Below are 15,761 nucleotides of genomic sequence, written 5' to 3'. Positions count from 1 at the left end.
AGCCAGGTCCTCTGCAAGATCAGTATGTACTCCCTGAGCCATCTCTCCACCTCTGCTTCTCTTATAAGGCTATTCATGGAGACACCACCCCAGTGGCCAAACCAACCATTAGTCACCTCCTCCAAGGCCCAGTCTCCTGTATATTCATTTTAGAGGGACATATGGCCCATTAAACAGATGCATTTGTGCATGTATCAGTATACATTAGCACACATGCATACACCCATATAGACACATGTGTTCCCTACCCTGTCTGCTAGGAGGATCTAGGAGTGTTAAGAACAAAGAGAAGCCTTTCCAACTTGGGCCCGGCAGAATGGCTCCCGCAAAGAAGGGTGGCAAGAAGAAGAAGGGTCGTTCTGCCATCAACGAGGTGGTGACCCGAGAATACACCATCAACATTCACAAGCGCATCCATGGAGTGGGCTTCAAGAAGCGTGCTCCTCGGACACTCAAAGAAATTCAGAAATTTGCCATGAAGGAGATGGGGACTCCAGATGTGCACATAGGCACCAGGCTCAATAAAGCCGTCTGGGCCAAAGGAATAAGGAATGTTCCGTACCGCATCCGAGTACGTTTGTCCAGAAAGCGTAATGAGGATGAGGATTCACCAAATAAGCTCTACACACTGGTAACTTACGTGCCTGTTACCACATTCAAAAATCTACAGACGGTCAATGTGAATGAGAATTAACTGCTGAATGTCAAATAAAGTTACAGAACTGTCTCCAAAAAGAACAAAGAAGTCCTAGCACCAAATACTATCTTTGAAATACTAAATTCTCACTTAAGAGAATCTGAGATCCTTGTAAGAAGGACAGCTTAGGTGTAGGGTAAGGGAAGTGCATGGGTGTGGAGTATCTTGTGTCAAAAGGCAAGGTGATGTGGCTCAAGGTATAATGGCGACATGCCAAAAGCTCACTAAAGACCGCTGGGATGAGTCTGTGCGTGCCTCCATGTTGACCCAAATAAACACAAATGAACTTAGAGGAGGGGAAATGCCGGTCCAGAGCTCCTTTCCTAAGATACTTAGGGTCTTACCTGAATAAGAAAAGTAAGACCATCGGCAATGGGACAGAGAGAAACTGCCCCACCAGAGAGGAAGCAATGAGAACACGGAGTCACTTCCGAGATTCTGACCAAAGATAGACAACATGAAGAAACATCAGACCGAAGAACCTGATACAAGGGGACTGGCCTAAACTCTTTGAAAATGCAGTCATGGCTATCAAGGAAAGAGTGGGGGAACTGACCAGAGAGAAGTAAGGATAGCATAATTCTGAGCAGCTTCCTTTTCCTGCAGAGGGGTGCTGTAAGGACAACCAGGGAAATCTGAAAGGGATCTGGGGTCAGTAAGACATCTGCTTGGGGTGCATGCGCGTGTGTGTGTGTGTGTGTGTGCATGTGTGTGTGTGTGTGTGTGTGTGTGTGTGTGTGTGTGTGTGTGTGTATGCAGAGGTTAGAAGAGGATGTTCAGTATGTAGCTCTGTCAAAGTCCATCTCATTCCTCTGAGTCAGGGTCTCTCAGGGACTTCGAGCTAGGCTAGCAGGGAGCAGGCCTCAGGGATCCTTTGTCTCCACTCCCACGGTGCCGGGGTTATAGGTGCACCAAGCCTGTCTCTTCACATAGATTTGAACTCAGGTCCTCATGCTTGCCCAGCACACTCTTAGCCACTGAACCATATCTCTGGCCCACGGAAGATGGTCTTTAGTTTTAGGAATTACATAACCGGGGTAATGACTACACTGAGTAAGGAACTATGCAGTATATAATCACCTATAAATATCAGATTGAATAACAGACTGGCAACTTAATCTCAAGCAACAGTTCGCATAAAATGAGCCCTCCCCACAGCAGGATTTTTCTATGGATGGAAGGTCGGTCTCCAACTCACTTGTCTCTGTGTCTTGACTGCAGAACTGTGGACCAGCGTTTGGCTAAGAGCGAAAAATCACAGAGGTGACAATGTTTTAGCCACAGTCTATTTCAAAATAGCTGAGGGAACTGAATGTTCAGAACACAAAGGAATGACAAGTGCTTGAGATACCCCTCCCAACTTGGTCACCGCACAATGTATACATACCTCACATCACGCTGAACCCCAGAATGTGTCAGTTAAAAACAAACTTGGCAACCAATAACCAGCCCAACTTGAGACCCAGCCCGTGGGCAAGCACCAATCCCTGGTACTGTTAATGATACTCGGTTATGCTGGCAGACAGGACCCTGTTGTCCTCTGAGAGGCTCCACCTGGAAGTTGACTCAGATGCAGAAACCCACAGCCAGTGGGTGGAGCTTGGGACTCCTATGGAAGAATGGGAGGAAGGATTGCAGGCCTGAAGGCAATAGGAGCTCCACAGAAGACCAACAGAGACAACTAACCTGGACCCTTGGGACTCCCAGAGACTGAACCACCAAACAAAGAACCTACAAGGACTGGACCTAGGCCTCCCAATCATATGTAGCAGATGTGCAGCTTGGCCTTCATGTGGAAGCTTCCTGAACAACTGGAGCGTGGGCTATCCCTAAAGCTGTTGCCTGTACGTGGGATATGCTCTAGCTGGGCTCTGTCTGGCCTCAGTGGGAGAGGCAGTGCCTAGCCTTGCAGAGACTTGAAGTGTCAGGGTGAGGAGGGCACACAGAGGAGAAGGGGAGTGGGGATGGGGAAGAGTTGTGGGAGATAGTGACCAGGAAAAGATTATGAACGAGATGTAAAGTGAATAAGTAAAATACATACATACATACATACATACATACATACACACATACATAATACACATACATATATATACATACCTACATACTACATACACACATATATACATACATACATAGATAATACATACATATATACATACATAAATAATACATATATACACATACTTAAATACATACATACACACATATTTAAATAATACATACATACATACACACATATATACATATATACATGCATACATACAAACAATAAAAAAGAAAAAAAGATGCGCTCTGGGGTGGGTTTTGGGGTGTATCTATTTTAGCTGTGTTTTACTAGGCCTACTTTATGGCCCCAAATTTCCTTTAATTTGGGGGTGAGAGGGGGATGGGAAGGGCCAGGTGAGCAGGAGAGTCTGTGTCACAGGATGGCTGAGGTAGAGTGCTTCCCAGGTGGCCACGCTGTGGTCAGGACCTTTCTCCCTCTGGACGGGGAGAGGTTTCTGGTTGGAGGTTTGGGAAACATAATTCATACTGGAGATTCCTAAACACCAACGGGTGTGGCAGATGAAGAAATAGTTCAGGTCCCACCGAGTCAGTGGTTCTCAACCTGTGGGTCGAGACCCCTCTGGGAGTCAAACAACACCTTTGCAGGGGTCGCATATCTGATATCATGCATATCAGATATTTCCATTATGATTAATAACGGCAGAAAAACTACAGTTGTGGAGTAGCAGACAAAATAATTTTGTGTTTGGAGGGGTCTCCACACCTCGAGGAACTGTATTAAAAGGTCACGGCATTAGGAAGGCCGAGAGGCACTGCACCAAGCGCTCGTGACCCAGGGGGAAGGAAAGGAGCTTGATGGGAAATTTACGTACACAGTGAATGGCTCCTGACATGGGTGGGATGCTACCCACACGTCGGGTGCCACATCCTGGGAAAAGCCACAAGTGAGTGAGCCGTGGTGGCCACTAGGCTGTCTCTTCCAGGAACGTACATAAGACGGCCATTCCCAGGCTGGGGAGAGTGCTCAGCCAGTGACACCGTGTCCATGCAGATGTGCAGACAATAGCCTTGAGTTAGGATCCGTGGTACCCATGCAAATGCCCATCGGCAGTGAAGCCCTTCAGCTGTAGGCGCTTGCAATGTAGCTGCCAAGCAGAGAGTGGGACCATGAGCGCCACCTCTGGCCTGAGGGATGCACTAGGGGAGGGTTAGGGCCCTGCTGCGGGGGTGGGGGTGGGGGTGGGGTGTTCAGTGGATTAAGGAATCCAGAGGTGGAGGGTAGGAGTTATTTCATTAATAAACTTGGTAGTGAAGGGGAGAAAAGTGGTTAGTGAGGGAAGGGAGGAGGGGAGGAGACATGGGAGGGGGGGGAGGAGACATGGGAGGAGGGGGAGGAGACATGGGAGGAGGGGGGGAGACATGGGAGGAGGGGGAGGAGACATGGGAGGAGGGGGGGAGACATGGGAGGAGGGGAGGAGACATGGGAGGAGGGGAGGAGACATGGGAGGAGGGGGGAGACATGGGAGGGGGGAGGAGACATGGGAGGAGGGGAGGGAGACATGGGAGGAGGGGGAGGAGGAATGGGAGAGGGAGGAGGAATGGGAGGCAGAGGAGAGAGAAGAGGAGGGGGAGGAGGAAAGGGAGGAGGGAAGGAGGAGAGGAAGGAGGAGGGGAGGAGGAATGGGAGGAGGGGAGGAGACATGGGAGGAGGGGGGAGAGACATGGGAGGAGGGGGAGGAGACATGGGGAGGAGGGAGGAGACATGGGAGGAGGGGGAGGAGGGAAGGGAGGAGGAGGGGGAAGAGAAATGGGAGAGGGAGGAGGAATGGGAGGCAGAGGAGAGAGAAGAGGAGAGGGAGGAGGAATGGGAGGCAGAGGAGAGAAGAGGAGGGGGGGAGGAGGAATGGGAGGAGGGGAGGAGGAGAGAGGAGGGGAGGAGAAATGGGAGGAGGGGAAGGAGGAGAGGAAGGAGGAGGGGAGGAGGAATGGGAGGCAGAGGAGAGAGACGAGGAGGGGGAGGAGGAATGAGAGGAAAGGGAGGAATCGTGTTGTTCTTTCAGGAGAAATGAACTTCCTGGGGTCTCCTCTTTTTTTTTAGTTTCCCACCCAGCCACTCAGGCAATGCTGATCTGAGTCCTGCCCCATAGAAATATTTCAGAAACAGCCCATCAGGCCGTGTGTGAGCTGGACTGGTTCTGTTTGGAGAGGAGAAAGGATGTGCTCGAAGACAATGGCATGCCAATGGGCACCTGGCTCTGAGTCAGGGGTGAGTAACCCGACTGCAGGATGCTGGCGCCCTCCCTCCAACCCTGAACGCAGACACAGCAGCCTCCCTGCTGGCTCTCCTGAGGCCCAACGAGCTACCTCTGTGCCCTGACCCTGGGCCTCCCGGGCCCTGCCACCCTGCCCAGTCACAACCCCTAGTGAGGCAAGTCGCTTGCTGCACCTGCCCAGCCGGCCTGCTTCTTCATTAGGGTTTCTATTGCTGTGATAAGCTACCAGGCCACAAGCAGCTTGGGCGAGGGAGGCTTACACTTCTGTACCACAGTCCATCACTGAAGGAAGTCTCAATCAGAACTCAGGGCAGGAACCTGGAGGTGAGAACTGAAGCAGAGGCCATGGAGGAGTGCTGCTTTCTGGCTTGCTCCCCATGGCTTGCTCAGTCTGCTTTCTTCATAACCCAGGACAGCTGGCCAGGGGTGGCACAGCTCAGTGTGGGCTGGGCCCTCCCACATCAGTCATTGATTGAGAATATGTTCCACATACTTGCCTACAGGACAGTATCACGGGGGCTTTTTCTGAAGATGCCCTCTTCCCCAGATACTCCTAGGTCTGTGTCAAGTTGTCACAAACCAACCAGGACACCTGCTTGGCAGACAGGAATGTCACCTTTGTTCTCACTGCTCAACCCCCCACCCCCCACCCTCACTCACTCCAGGCCAGACTATAGTTCAGACAGGATTTACTGTATCAGGTGACACACATTCCTGAGACACTGGTTCACACTAACTTCTGACCAAAGGCCTTGGAAAGAGCAAAGGTTGTTACCATTCAATGTATGCAGATGCCCAGCTGGGAAGTTCATCTGTTCCCAGGAGCCAGGGTCCTCTGAGGAAGCCTGACAAACTGCCTCCAGCTAGGCTAGGCATCCCCTTCCATGCTCTACCCCCTCTGAGGTCAAGCACTGAGCCAGCTCCTGGACGCCACTGACCTGGACTCCACGAAGAGCCTTTGCAGCTGGTCATGCTCAGGCACACGTAGAGCGCCAGCCCCTTCCTGTGCCCTCCCAGCTTTTCCTTTGAGGATAGCTGCTTGCTGAGTGACCCCATGGGTGGCTTTTGTTTCCTCACAGGGATGTCACTGACTTTCTGAGGTGACTGTGTCTTGCTTACAAGGGGGAAACAGTAAGCGTAGCAAGAAGTCGTCTTACTGACACTTTCTAGTGTGTGTGTGTGTGTGTGTGTGTGTGTGTGTGTGTGTGTGTGTAGGTTCTGTCTTTAGCTTTGGGATTTGACTTCAAAGCACAAGGGGAGTTTGAAGACAGAAGAGAAGTCAAGACAACGTGGAGAGGGGACAGCTTTGATGGAAAGCTAGGTCACACCATGACTGTGGCAGGGACGGTTAGAGACTCAGAGAAGGGTCCAGGCCTTTGACGGTTCCCTCAGCTGAAGGAGCCCCTGACCCGTCACATGATCAAGGCACAGTGTTACTCGCTTTCTGTGATCTCTGTCGCTTATTTTTAAGCAGAGCAGGGGTGGGAGACACGCCCAATTCCCAGTGCCTCAGCTAGAGTAGAGTAACCGCCACCCAAGCAGCTGTTAACATGGCTGAAGCTTGTTCCCGTTAACTGCTTGAGTCAAGTTAAAGGCCTGGCAGGGATACATTCTGGCTGCTTAGCGGGGAGAGAAATTTCAGAGGTAGCCATCACAGATGGTAGCAGATGTTGTGAAACTCAGAGCGGGAGCCGCCGGGGACTCCACCGTCTCAGAGCTGAGCAACACCGCCAAGAACCGCTCAGCCAAGCCAACTGCCGATTATGCACCCCGAGAACTCTAGGAAGCCAGGGACGGTGCCGAAGGTTTCTTAATTATATGGCTTTTGTTTTCTTCCGCCACAAATCTGTCAGTCCATGGTTCTCCGAAGACCTAACGTGGCAGCTGTGTGAAGTTGTGAGCTTGTGATTGACCCAGACAGTAGTGGTGGTTCTAGGCCCAGACTTTAGATGGTTCCTTCTATGCTCACAGGTACCTGGAGGAAGTTGACATGCTTCCCTTTTACAGCAGCTTGGGGTGGGGCCCCATTGATGCTGTTTGGGGCTGAATAACCAGCCAGCTGTCCACTACCCACTGCTTGGTACTGCCAGTCACTCCATGCCTTAAGGTTTCATTGCTGTGACGAGACACCATGACCATGGCAACTCCTACACAGGAAAACATTTCACTGGGGGCTGGCTTACGGTTTCAGAGGTTCAGTCCATTACCATCACGGCTGGAGGTGTGGCATCCAATGTGCAGATCTGGTGCTGTTGGAGAGGAAGCGGAGAGTGCTACATCCAGATCTGTAGGCAGCTTTTGGCTTGAGCATTTGAAGCCTCTAAGCCCATCCTCAGTGACACACTCTGTCCAACAAAGCCACCCCTATTCCAACAAGGCCACACTTCCCAACAGTGCTGTTGCTTATGAGCCTATAAGAGCCATTTTCATTCAAACCACCACAATAATCACCGAGGTAACTTCTTCCTCACTGAAGCGAGAATTACAGCCCTTGTCTTGGGTGTTGCCCTTGAGTGTTGGGATGACCACAGTCGACACTGCGTGCAAAAGCCTGGTGCGGTACCCTGAACGCAGTGAGCGCTCAAGCAGTGTTAGGTGGCGTCTACACACGAGCTTCTGGAAGTGTGGGTTAGGAGCCCGTCTTAGGGTTTCTATTGCTGTAAGGACATTATCATGGCCACAGCAATTCTTATAAAGGAAACTGTGTAACTGGAGATGGCTTAATATCATATAGTGGGGATACAGGCAGACATGGTGCTAGATAAAGAGCCAGGGGTTCTTGAAACCTCAAAGCCCACCCCCAGTGACACACTTCTTCCAATAAGGCCATACCTCCTAATAGTGCCACTCCCTGGTGAAACATGCACATTCTAATATATAAATCTATAAGGGTCATTCCCATCTAAACCACCTCAGACGCCAATGGGGTCATGTGACTGAAGGTGATGGTTCACAAACAATGGGCAACAGTAAAAGTCTTCTGAATGCCTTAACCTTCGGAAATAATTCAAAATCAAAGCTCAAAGGAACCTGAGGTGTCTCTGGCTGTGTTTGCCTGGGTAGCATCTCAGGGTTTCACTTAGGCCTTGGTTCTGAACACCCAACACTTCCATTTTCTTCCGTTTTGCACTGTGCCCTCTATGGCCTGAAACACCAGTTCAGATTCAAGATTTTTTTTTTTTTTGTATATAATGAAGTTCGGTGTGTGCGCTGTACACACAAAGTATTCTTCTATTGTAGAAGCGTAATGACTCCATTATTGAAAACAAATGTTATTTTCCCCTACTGTCATCCCTCAACATAGATCAAATTAATATGGTTTTTTTGGGTAGTGTTGTGATAGAATGTTTGGTTTTAAAAATCGTGTTTTGAGTTTTCTGATTATAGTCTCATAAAACATCATTAAATGAATTTTGGCTTGAGATTAGAACAGAATTTCCAACATTTTCCAAAGTGGCCTTAAATACACTTCTACTGTGTTGCACCAGCATTGGCGATTATAGAATCAAAACATCGATCAACTCTGAGAAGCGCTGAGACACATCCTGCCGTACCAAATACTGGGCCAAGATTTAGCTTTTATGTAAAAATTAGCACACCCGTCTCATTAGTATGCAGATTTGCCTTAGTCTTAAGTAAGTGGTAAAATTAAATGTATATAAAAATTGCTTTAAAATAATTTTTGGGGGGGCCTGGGGAGATGGCTCAGTGGGTAAGAGGTTTGCTGTGCAAGCTTGAGGAGCTGAGTTTGGATTCCCAGTCTCCATGTAACAGCTGGGTGTGGCAACGGTCACCAGTAACCCCAGCAGTGGGAGTGGGGTAGGGACAGCAGTGGCAGAGGTAGATGGGTACCTGGAACTCATTGGCCACCAACTCAGCCAATCAGTGAGCTCCAGATTCAGGGGAGAGAGCCTGTTTCAAAGAAGGGGGAAAAGAGCAATGGAGGAAGATATTCAAAGCCAATCTCTGGCCTCTGCATGAACGTGTACCCTTTGCACATGTGCACAAAACACACACACACACACACACACACACACACACACACACACCTGCACACCTGCACACGTACATACAAGCACACAAGCATAGGCACACGCAGACACACATATACCCCCACACACATAGAAGCACATATACACACACAAACACAAGCATACATACATGTATGTGCACATGCATACAAACAGAATAAAATAAAAATGATTTATTATCAGTAAGTGTCGAATTTACTACCTTACATACATATATACTTGGAGGTCAGATAACAGTTTTTCAGACAGGAAGGAACTGCTAGCAGAGTTCCTTTGCTCTCTACTATATCTATTAGGTATAGCTATAGTCTCCGTGTATCCCATGATAGTCTACATACATTCAGTTACATATAAAGTAATGGTATGGGGAGAGGTAGAGATATTCTGCCACCCATGACTGTAAACATGAAGGAGCTATTATAAAATGCTGCTGGGCTGGAGAGGTGGCTCAGTGGTTAAGAGCACTGACTGCTCTTCCAGAGGTCCTGAGTTCAAATCCCAGCAACCACATGGTGGCTCACAACCATCTGTAATGGGATCTGATACCCTCTTCTGGTGTATCTGAAGACAGCTACAGTGTAAATACAGTTAAATAAATGAATCTTTAAAGAAAAAGAAAAAAAATGCTGTTAGACTCTGCTACTTTGTCAAATTGTAAGTGTGGACATTCTTAGATGTTCCAGTGTTTCTCTTATACCTGGAGCGCATGCGTGTGAGATGGTTGGCTTTCATTGTCAACTTGACCCAGCCTACGGTCACCTGGGAAGACAGTCTCAATGGGGACTGTCTACATTGGGCTGGCTTATGGGAATGCCTGTAGAGGATTGCGTAAAGTTAACTGATGGGAGACTCAGCTGAGGCAAGGGGTTCTGAATTGTATGCAGAAACAGAGCTGAGCCCACAGCAGGGAGGCTGCTCTCTGGAACAGAACTATTTTGTATGATGCTATAATGAATACATGTCCTTACATATTTGTTTAAAGCCATATAGAATGAAACCAGGGACATCCTTAATATGAATGATGGCTCTGGGTGATAATGATGTAACAACAAAGGTACCACTCAGGGGGCTGGAGAGATGGTTCAGTGGTTAGTGCACTTGTTACTCTTGCTAGAGGACCTGGGTTTGCTTCCGGGCACAGGGTGGCTCATGACCATCTGTTAACTCTAGTACCAGGGAATCAGATACCTTCTTCTGAAAAGCTCTGTGTTCACCAAGTACATATATGCTACTTGTACATATGCAGGCCAAACACTCATACATTTTAAAAAATAAAAGGTACCACTTTGTGGGGTGATGCTGGTAATGAGGAGCGAGGGTGTATGAGTAAGGGCGGGATATTGAGGAGCAATCTTTATACATCTTTCTCAGTTTTGCTTTAAATCTAAAGCTTTTAAGTCTGTTACTCTTACTTTACACACGCGTACACACACGTGTGCATGCAAACACACACATACACACAGCGCACATTAGAGAGATGGGCTCTGACAAGTGTGAAAATTTAAGAAATCTAGTTCTTTTATTTAACACCAAAGCAAACATCAATTATTTAAAAAATAATGGCACCTGCTTTGAATTCCTTGACAACACCACTATGGGGAAGATCTACAGAGAAATTACAACTTTAGGCAGATACAAAACTATGTAGCAGCCCACAAGAATTCTGCAACAGAAGTTACAATTAGCACTCCTGACGGTCCAGTCAGAATTGCTGCTATTGCCCCAGCGCATCTGAAACACATGGTACGTTTAGTTGAAATGTTTCTTTTAGAACAAACATGGCAGACATGCTTTAAATATATGAGAACAACAACATGTAAACCACCCTCAGACACCCCAGGTATTCCACCTCACTTCCAGACTCTTTATGCACAGGATTATATCCATGACAGAAAATTATATTTTGGCTTTATTTCTAACAAGTTACCCAGTTCCCATTAGTGACACGTTTTTTAAAGCTCTGTATTTTTGATACAAATAGGCCAATCTAATTGTTTTCTGTGATTTGTCTTTTTTTTAGACACCTTAAAAGTTACCTGCTAACATTGAACCATCTCTCCAAATAAGCCCATATTCATGCCCCAGCCCAAGGTCAGAATTAAGAAAACATGCAAAATGTGTTGTTTAATCATACACCTCCTTATCAGTGAGTACATGTGTTTTTTCAAAACCCAGACAATTAGGTCTGGATTGGACAGCAGAACAAAACATTAACACCACCACCATGATAACATTGCCGTTCAACACAAAAGTAATTTGGTATTTAAAATTCAACCCAAAAGAACCAAGTAATTAGTTGCTGGGCGGGGGGTGGGGGAGGGGGGCAGGGAGGACAAGCTCCCTCACCACAGCTCCACCCTGTGTTAGAGAAGTGGCCGGGCCCTTCTTAAAGATGCTTAAAGAAAGTCAAGAGCTACAGAGTATGTGAATGAACGCCAGGGGACAAGACAAGAACAGCTGAAAACTAAGTCACAAGCCAGGAGCTTGGGCAAGCCAGGAGCTTGCGATGGGGAATCCTGCCTTCACAGTCCAAATCAGAGAGAGCACTTGAAGTCACCGCTTGTTTCACTGTGAGCGGCTGCTTTTTCCTTTTTAATATTTACTATTCTTAGTATCTTAGCGTTCTGTCCTGCCCTCTGTAATCACTCTTCTGATGATTGAGCATGATATCGTCACTAGAGATCCAAAGTCCAGCATCTAGAATCCCTCACCAGTGTTCCTTAGCTAGCAGGGAACATGCTCACACATCTGTAACTAGCTCCCAACACGAGGAATACCCCCAACGTAAAGTGCAAAACAAGATGGGCTGACTCGATTACAAATCTATTCCAATTCCAGGGCACCTCGCAGCTCCATTGCTACCTCTAATTGTGTATTTATATAATTCATTTCTTCAGTGTGTAAGTTATGTGTTCAAGAGAGCGAGAGAGGGGTCGTAGCCCTTGAGAGAATAAAGAACGGTGGAATCAAAGTCTCCTTGAACTATACAATCTTATTTAAAAAAATAAAAAGTCTCACAAATTTTCCATAAGACCAGAACAAGTATGCCACATGAGCTGCATGTACACAGGCCGAGAAGGTGATTTGACATTTAATGGGAGTCGGTGGGAATCTAAGTTCTTTAGGAGGAACCTATGATGACTTGGATGCCCCCACCCCGACTAGTTCACAATGGTGCTGGTCTCTAACAGATTCTGTCCAAAGCTCGGTCTGTGCTGTTTTGGGCTTTCTCATCAGGAAGAAGAAACACAGCTTGTAGGTCTGACAAGTGTCAATCGAGAGCCGCCCTGTTAGCTGTGTGGGGGTGGGGCGGGTGCTGACATGAGAACAGAACCCCTCTGTGGGTTCTCCCGGAGCCCTAGCTAAGCCTCTAAGGCTGTATTCAAACTTATCCTGAAACCCCGATAGCAGCATTCACGGGGATCCCAGGCCCCCGGCACGCTCTAAGTGCCACGTGGAAATATTCACAGATAGGAACGGGAGGTCAGCAGAGCCCAGCTTGCTTCCGGGTGTAGGCAGATGGAGTCTGGTGCCACAGGTAAGGGAGCAGGCCATTAAAGTACAAGAATAAGGGAAGATCATGGCTCTCCCTTTCTTGGATTAGAAACCTCTGTCTCCTGTGTGGGGACAACACTGTGGGTAGGAGAGGGGCTGGGGACTCCCCCGTCCCTGATTTCAAAATCCTTTGTATTTCATAAAGTTATATTTATTATTTTTTGAAAAGCTTGGCTCTGAAATTGGTTAGGGGTGATGGTTAAATACTTAATTTACTAAAATTACTGAATTTACTGAATTTGCCGAATTATTGACTTGGAAGTTGGGAATGGGGGAGGGGCAAAGGTTGGAGCTGTGTGGGTCCCACTCATATAACCTGGACTTGTACTAAATTGCTACATGCTGCCACCCCCAATGCCCCCCCCCAGGGAATGCCCCCAAGGACATCCATTTGCAAGTGAGGATCCTTAAATCCAAGAGAGATTCTTCTGGAAGTATTTAAAAGTATCTTTACACCTTCAGCAGGTGGGGTGGGAGGACCAGAGTCCTGACTGGCTGGCTGACAGCATCCAATGAAATCTCTCTCCTCTTGGTAGTGTACACAGAAAACCAGGTTTGTCAGTATAATGGCAGCCATCAAATAAAACACAGCAGCTCTTGTACGCTTTCTGCTCACTGGTGGTGCGTTTATCCTGTGAGCTCAGGGCTTGTCTGAGCCTTAAGAGACAGCAGCAGCTCAGCTCCAGCGCAGGACTTAATTTTATTCCTGCTGCCTTTCACGTCCCTAAGGGGACCCTTCCTGCTCTCATCTGGGTAAAGGGCTCCCACTAATCTAGCCACCATTTGATTAGACCTAAAAGTTCACATCCCTCTTAGGCCTCCAGTGTCCTGCCTCGGTGCACAGAAGCTTTATGAAGTTTGATTTTGCTGTCTCTGAGAAAAAGAAAACCGGGCAACAGGAACGCCATTCATTTTCATTTCCTGAGCAAGCTTTGCAATCCGATCCCCGCAGACCTGTGAGTACAGTGATTCACAGAAAGTGCATCCCACCCTCTAAGGGCATTCATCACAGTTAACAGTTGCCAGAGCATGGCCCTCCCCAGGGATGCTCACAAGGACCCCGAGTTACCAAAGCTACAGTTTGATAACAGCTCAACCACACACTCTGAGGGCAGAGCACTGCTAAGCACGCAGGATGAAATCAGGTGTGCGATGCCCTGGGCATGAGCCCGGCTGTAAATCCTAGTGTCTACCTTGTAAAGTGCAATGCTACTAGTCGGGCAGACTTTCGCTGGATGAGCAGGTAGAAGATTTCCATGTTATGAGGACATACGCCATTGACCGCTGTGAACGCGGGGTACACAGTAGGACACAGAGCCACCTGTGGACAAGTGGGGCAGATCACAGAGAGACTCACTGAGCTTCTATAGGCCCCCAGGAGCTCAACCCTGCCAAGTACCTGTGTTTGCTCACTTCCCCCAAACCCTACCATATCCTTGCTGACCAGGGGGACTCAGAACACGGCTGCGAGCAGTCATGGCGCTCAATCAGCAGGGCTTTACGGTGCCGAGCTCGACAGTGGGCTGGAGATCTGCTCTGATTAAGGCAGTGAGCCATGTGAGGACGACTCTGGGACAGTTTCACGTGAACCACGTACAGGGACTGTGTTGGCAACTGCTACTGGGTTAAGAGACTCTACGTATTTACACCACACAGCTCTGGGTCCTTCTCGCCGTCTTTGGCACAGCCGTTCATTCAGAAATTTTGGTAGTATGTATGCACAGAGTTTTCTTCAAAATAAAAACTTGGAAGGATGCGAAGGCGGGAGCCGGTGGCTCATCTCGGGATGATTATCCTTTCTATAGCACACAAGATGTGGTCCCAGTTTTTACAGAATATTGCGAGAAGAGTCACAGCAAAGAAGGTGCCCAGGATGTGGGAGCGACTCTTCATCATGGGCGAGACGAACTTGGCCAGGGTGGACACGCATACCAGGATGACGGTCATGAAGGCCAGGACCACGTTGATGCACTTCCCCAGCAGGACCTTGGCGTTCACGGCATCCGTCTGCAGGGTCTGCTGCTCCTGTTGATGCAGCTCCAGCTTGGAGATTCGTGTCTGGCAGGACTCCAAGGCTTCCTGTGGGCAAGAGGAGAGCAAGGGTCAGACGTCGCTGGAATCACAGGGCTTGCGGGAACACATGCCCAGATGTGCCAAGCTCCGGCTCAGAACATCTACTGCCTCGGTAGTTTCAGATTCCCAAAGCAATGGTGAGAGATGAAAGTATAAGGCAGGAATCCTAAGACTCATTTTACCCTGTCTGTCATGGGTGGGGTACTCACTTGTGTTCAACCATCAAATGCTGCAAGTAATGATCATAGTGATTTGCTTTTGTTTATTTGCTTGCTTTTGTTTGCCTTTTGGTGACAAGGTCTCTTGTGAAGTAGCCAAATGTGGCCTTAAATGTCCAACCCTCCTGCCTCAACCTTCCCAAGTGCTGAGATTTGGGATTACAGTCAAAGAGTACAATACCTGGCCATAACGGTTTGTTTTCTCAACAATATGTTTATATTTGAGATAAGGTGACACAAAATACTCGTGTCTGTTGGCACTGTCAGGATGAGATGGAAAGGGGCGGAGCTGGAGCGGCATTCTGGGATAAAGGCTGTTCCACCCTCATCTGTGGTTAGCTGCTCTTTCCACTGCTGCTCCACCACTGGGAGCTTATGTCTGCGTAAGGACAGTAGGGAGGTCACAGAGGCTAAAGGAAAGGACTGAACCAACAGTGGCCGCTCTGCTTCCATCTGCCTCGGGAAGCTGCTCCTTAAGTCAGCAGCCCAGGCTGCCTCTCCAGACCCAGTGCAACCGGATGCTTCACTTCCTAAGATGACATCACGGCATTACATGGGTGACTCGGAGCAGATCGCTAGCCTGGCTATTTCTCCAGAGGCTGACTCGCGCGTCTACAGAGCTTTAGGGAAATGTCCCTGTGTAACTCAGTCACAAGTACGTTTGTGGAGTGTACCTACCCTGCATGCAGTGACCCTGTGTCCTCTCACCCCCAACTCCTTTCTTAGACAACTTCTAGGCCTCTTATGACAGAAGCCCCAAAGCATCCTTTGATATGTCTCTTGTCCAGCCATCTGCTGGCTCTGCCAGTGCAGCAGCATCCACTGTCCGTCTTACTGCACTCCTTCTCTTACAGTCCCCACTCACTCGGGGTCACCGAGACCTCTTGCTTGCCGTGATTTGACA

The 15,761-nt window shown here is 48.4% G+C and overlaps 2 protein-coding genes across 2 annotated transcripts in view; one reads left to right on the top strand and one right to left on the bottom strand.

Annotated features, from left to right (window-relative positions):
- Window positions 1-298: 298 nt before the first annotated feature.
- Window positions 299-701, top strand: LOC116889987 (60S ribosomal protein L31-like). The gene has a single exon (XM_032890778.1). It carries the CDS (start codon window positions 317-319, stop codon window positions 692-694), a length of 378 nt encoding a protein of 125 aa, XP_032746669.1. The 5' UTR covers window positions 299-316; the 3' UTR covers window positions 695-701.
- Window positions 702-10,505: 9,804 nt separating this feature from the next.
- Tmcc3 (transmembrane and coiled-coil domain family 3) overlaps window positions 10,506-15,761 on the bottom strand; it is a 70,815-nt gene continuing 65,559 nt past the window's right edge. Inside the window, 1 exon segment of the mRNA XM_032911612.1 lies at window positions 10,506-14,645. Coding sequence (XP_032767503.1) covers window positions 14,343-14,645 — 303 coding nt within the window. The 3' untranslated portion in view covers window positions 10,506-14,342.

The sequence above is a fragment of the Rattus rattus genome, chromosome 1 (genome assembly GCF_011064425.1).
Source record: "Rattus rattus isolate New Zealand chromosome 1, Rrattus_CSIRO_v1, whole genome shotgun sequence".
Classification (NCBI taxonomy): domain Eukaryota; kingdom Metazoa; phylum Chordata; class Mammalia; order Rodentia; family Muridae; genus Rattus; species Rattus rattus.
Note: the sequence above shows the minus strand (reverse complement) of the source record. Positions and strands in the feature narration are given on the sequence as shown.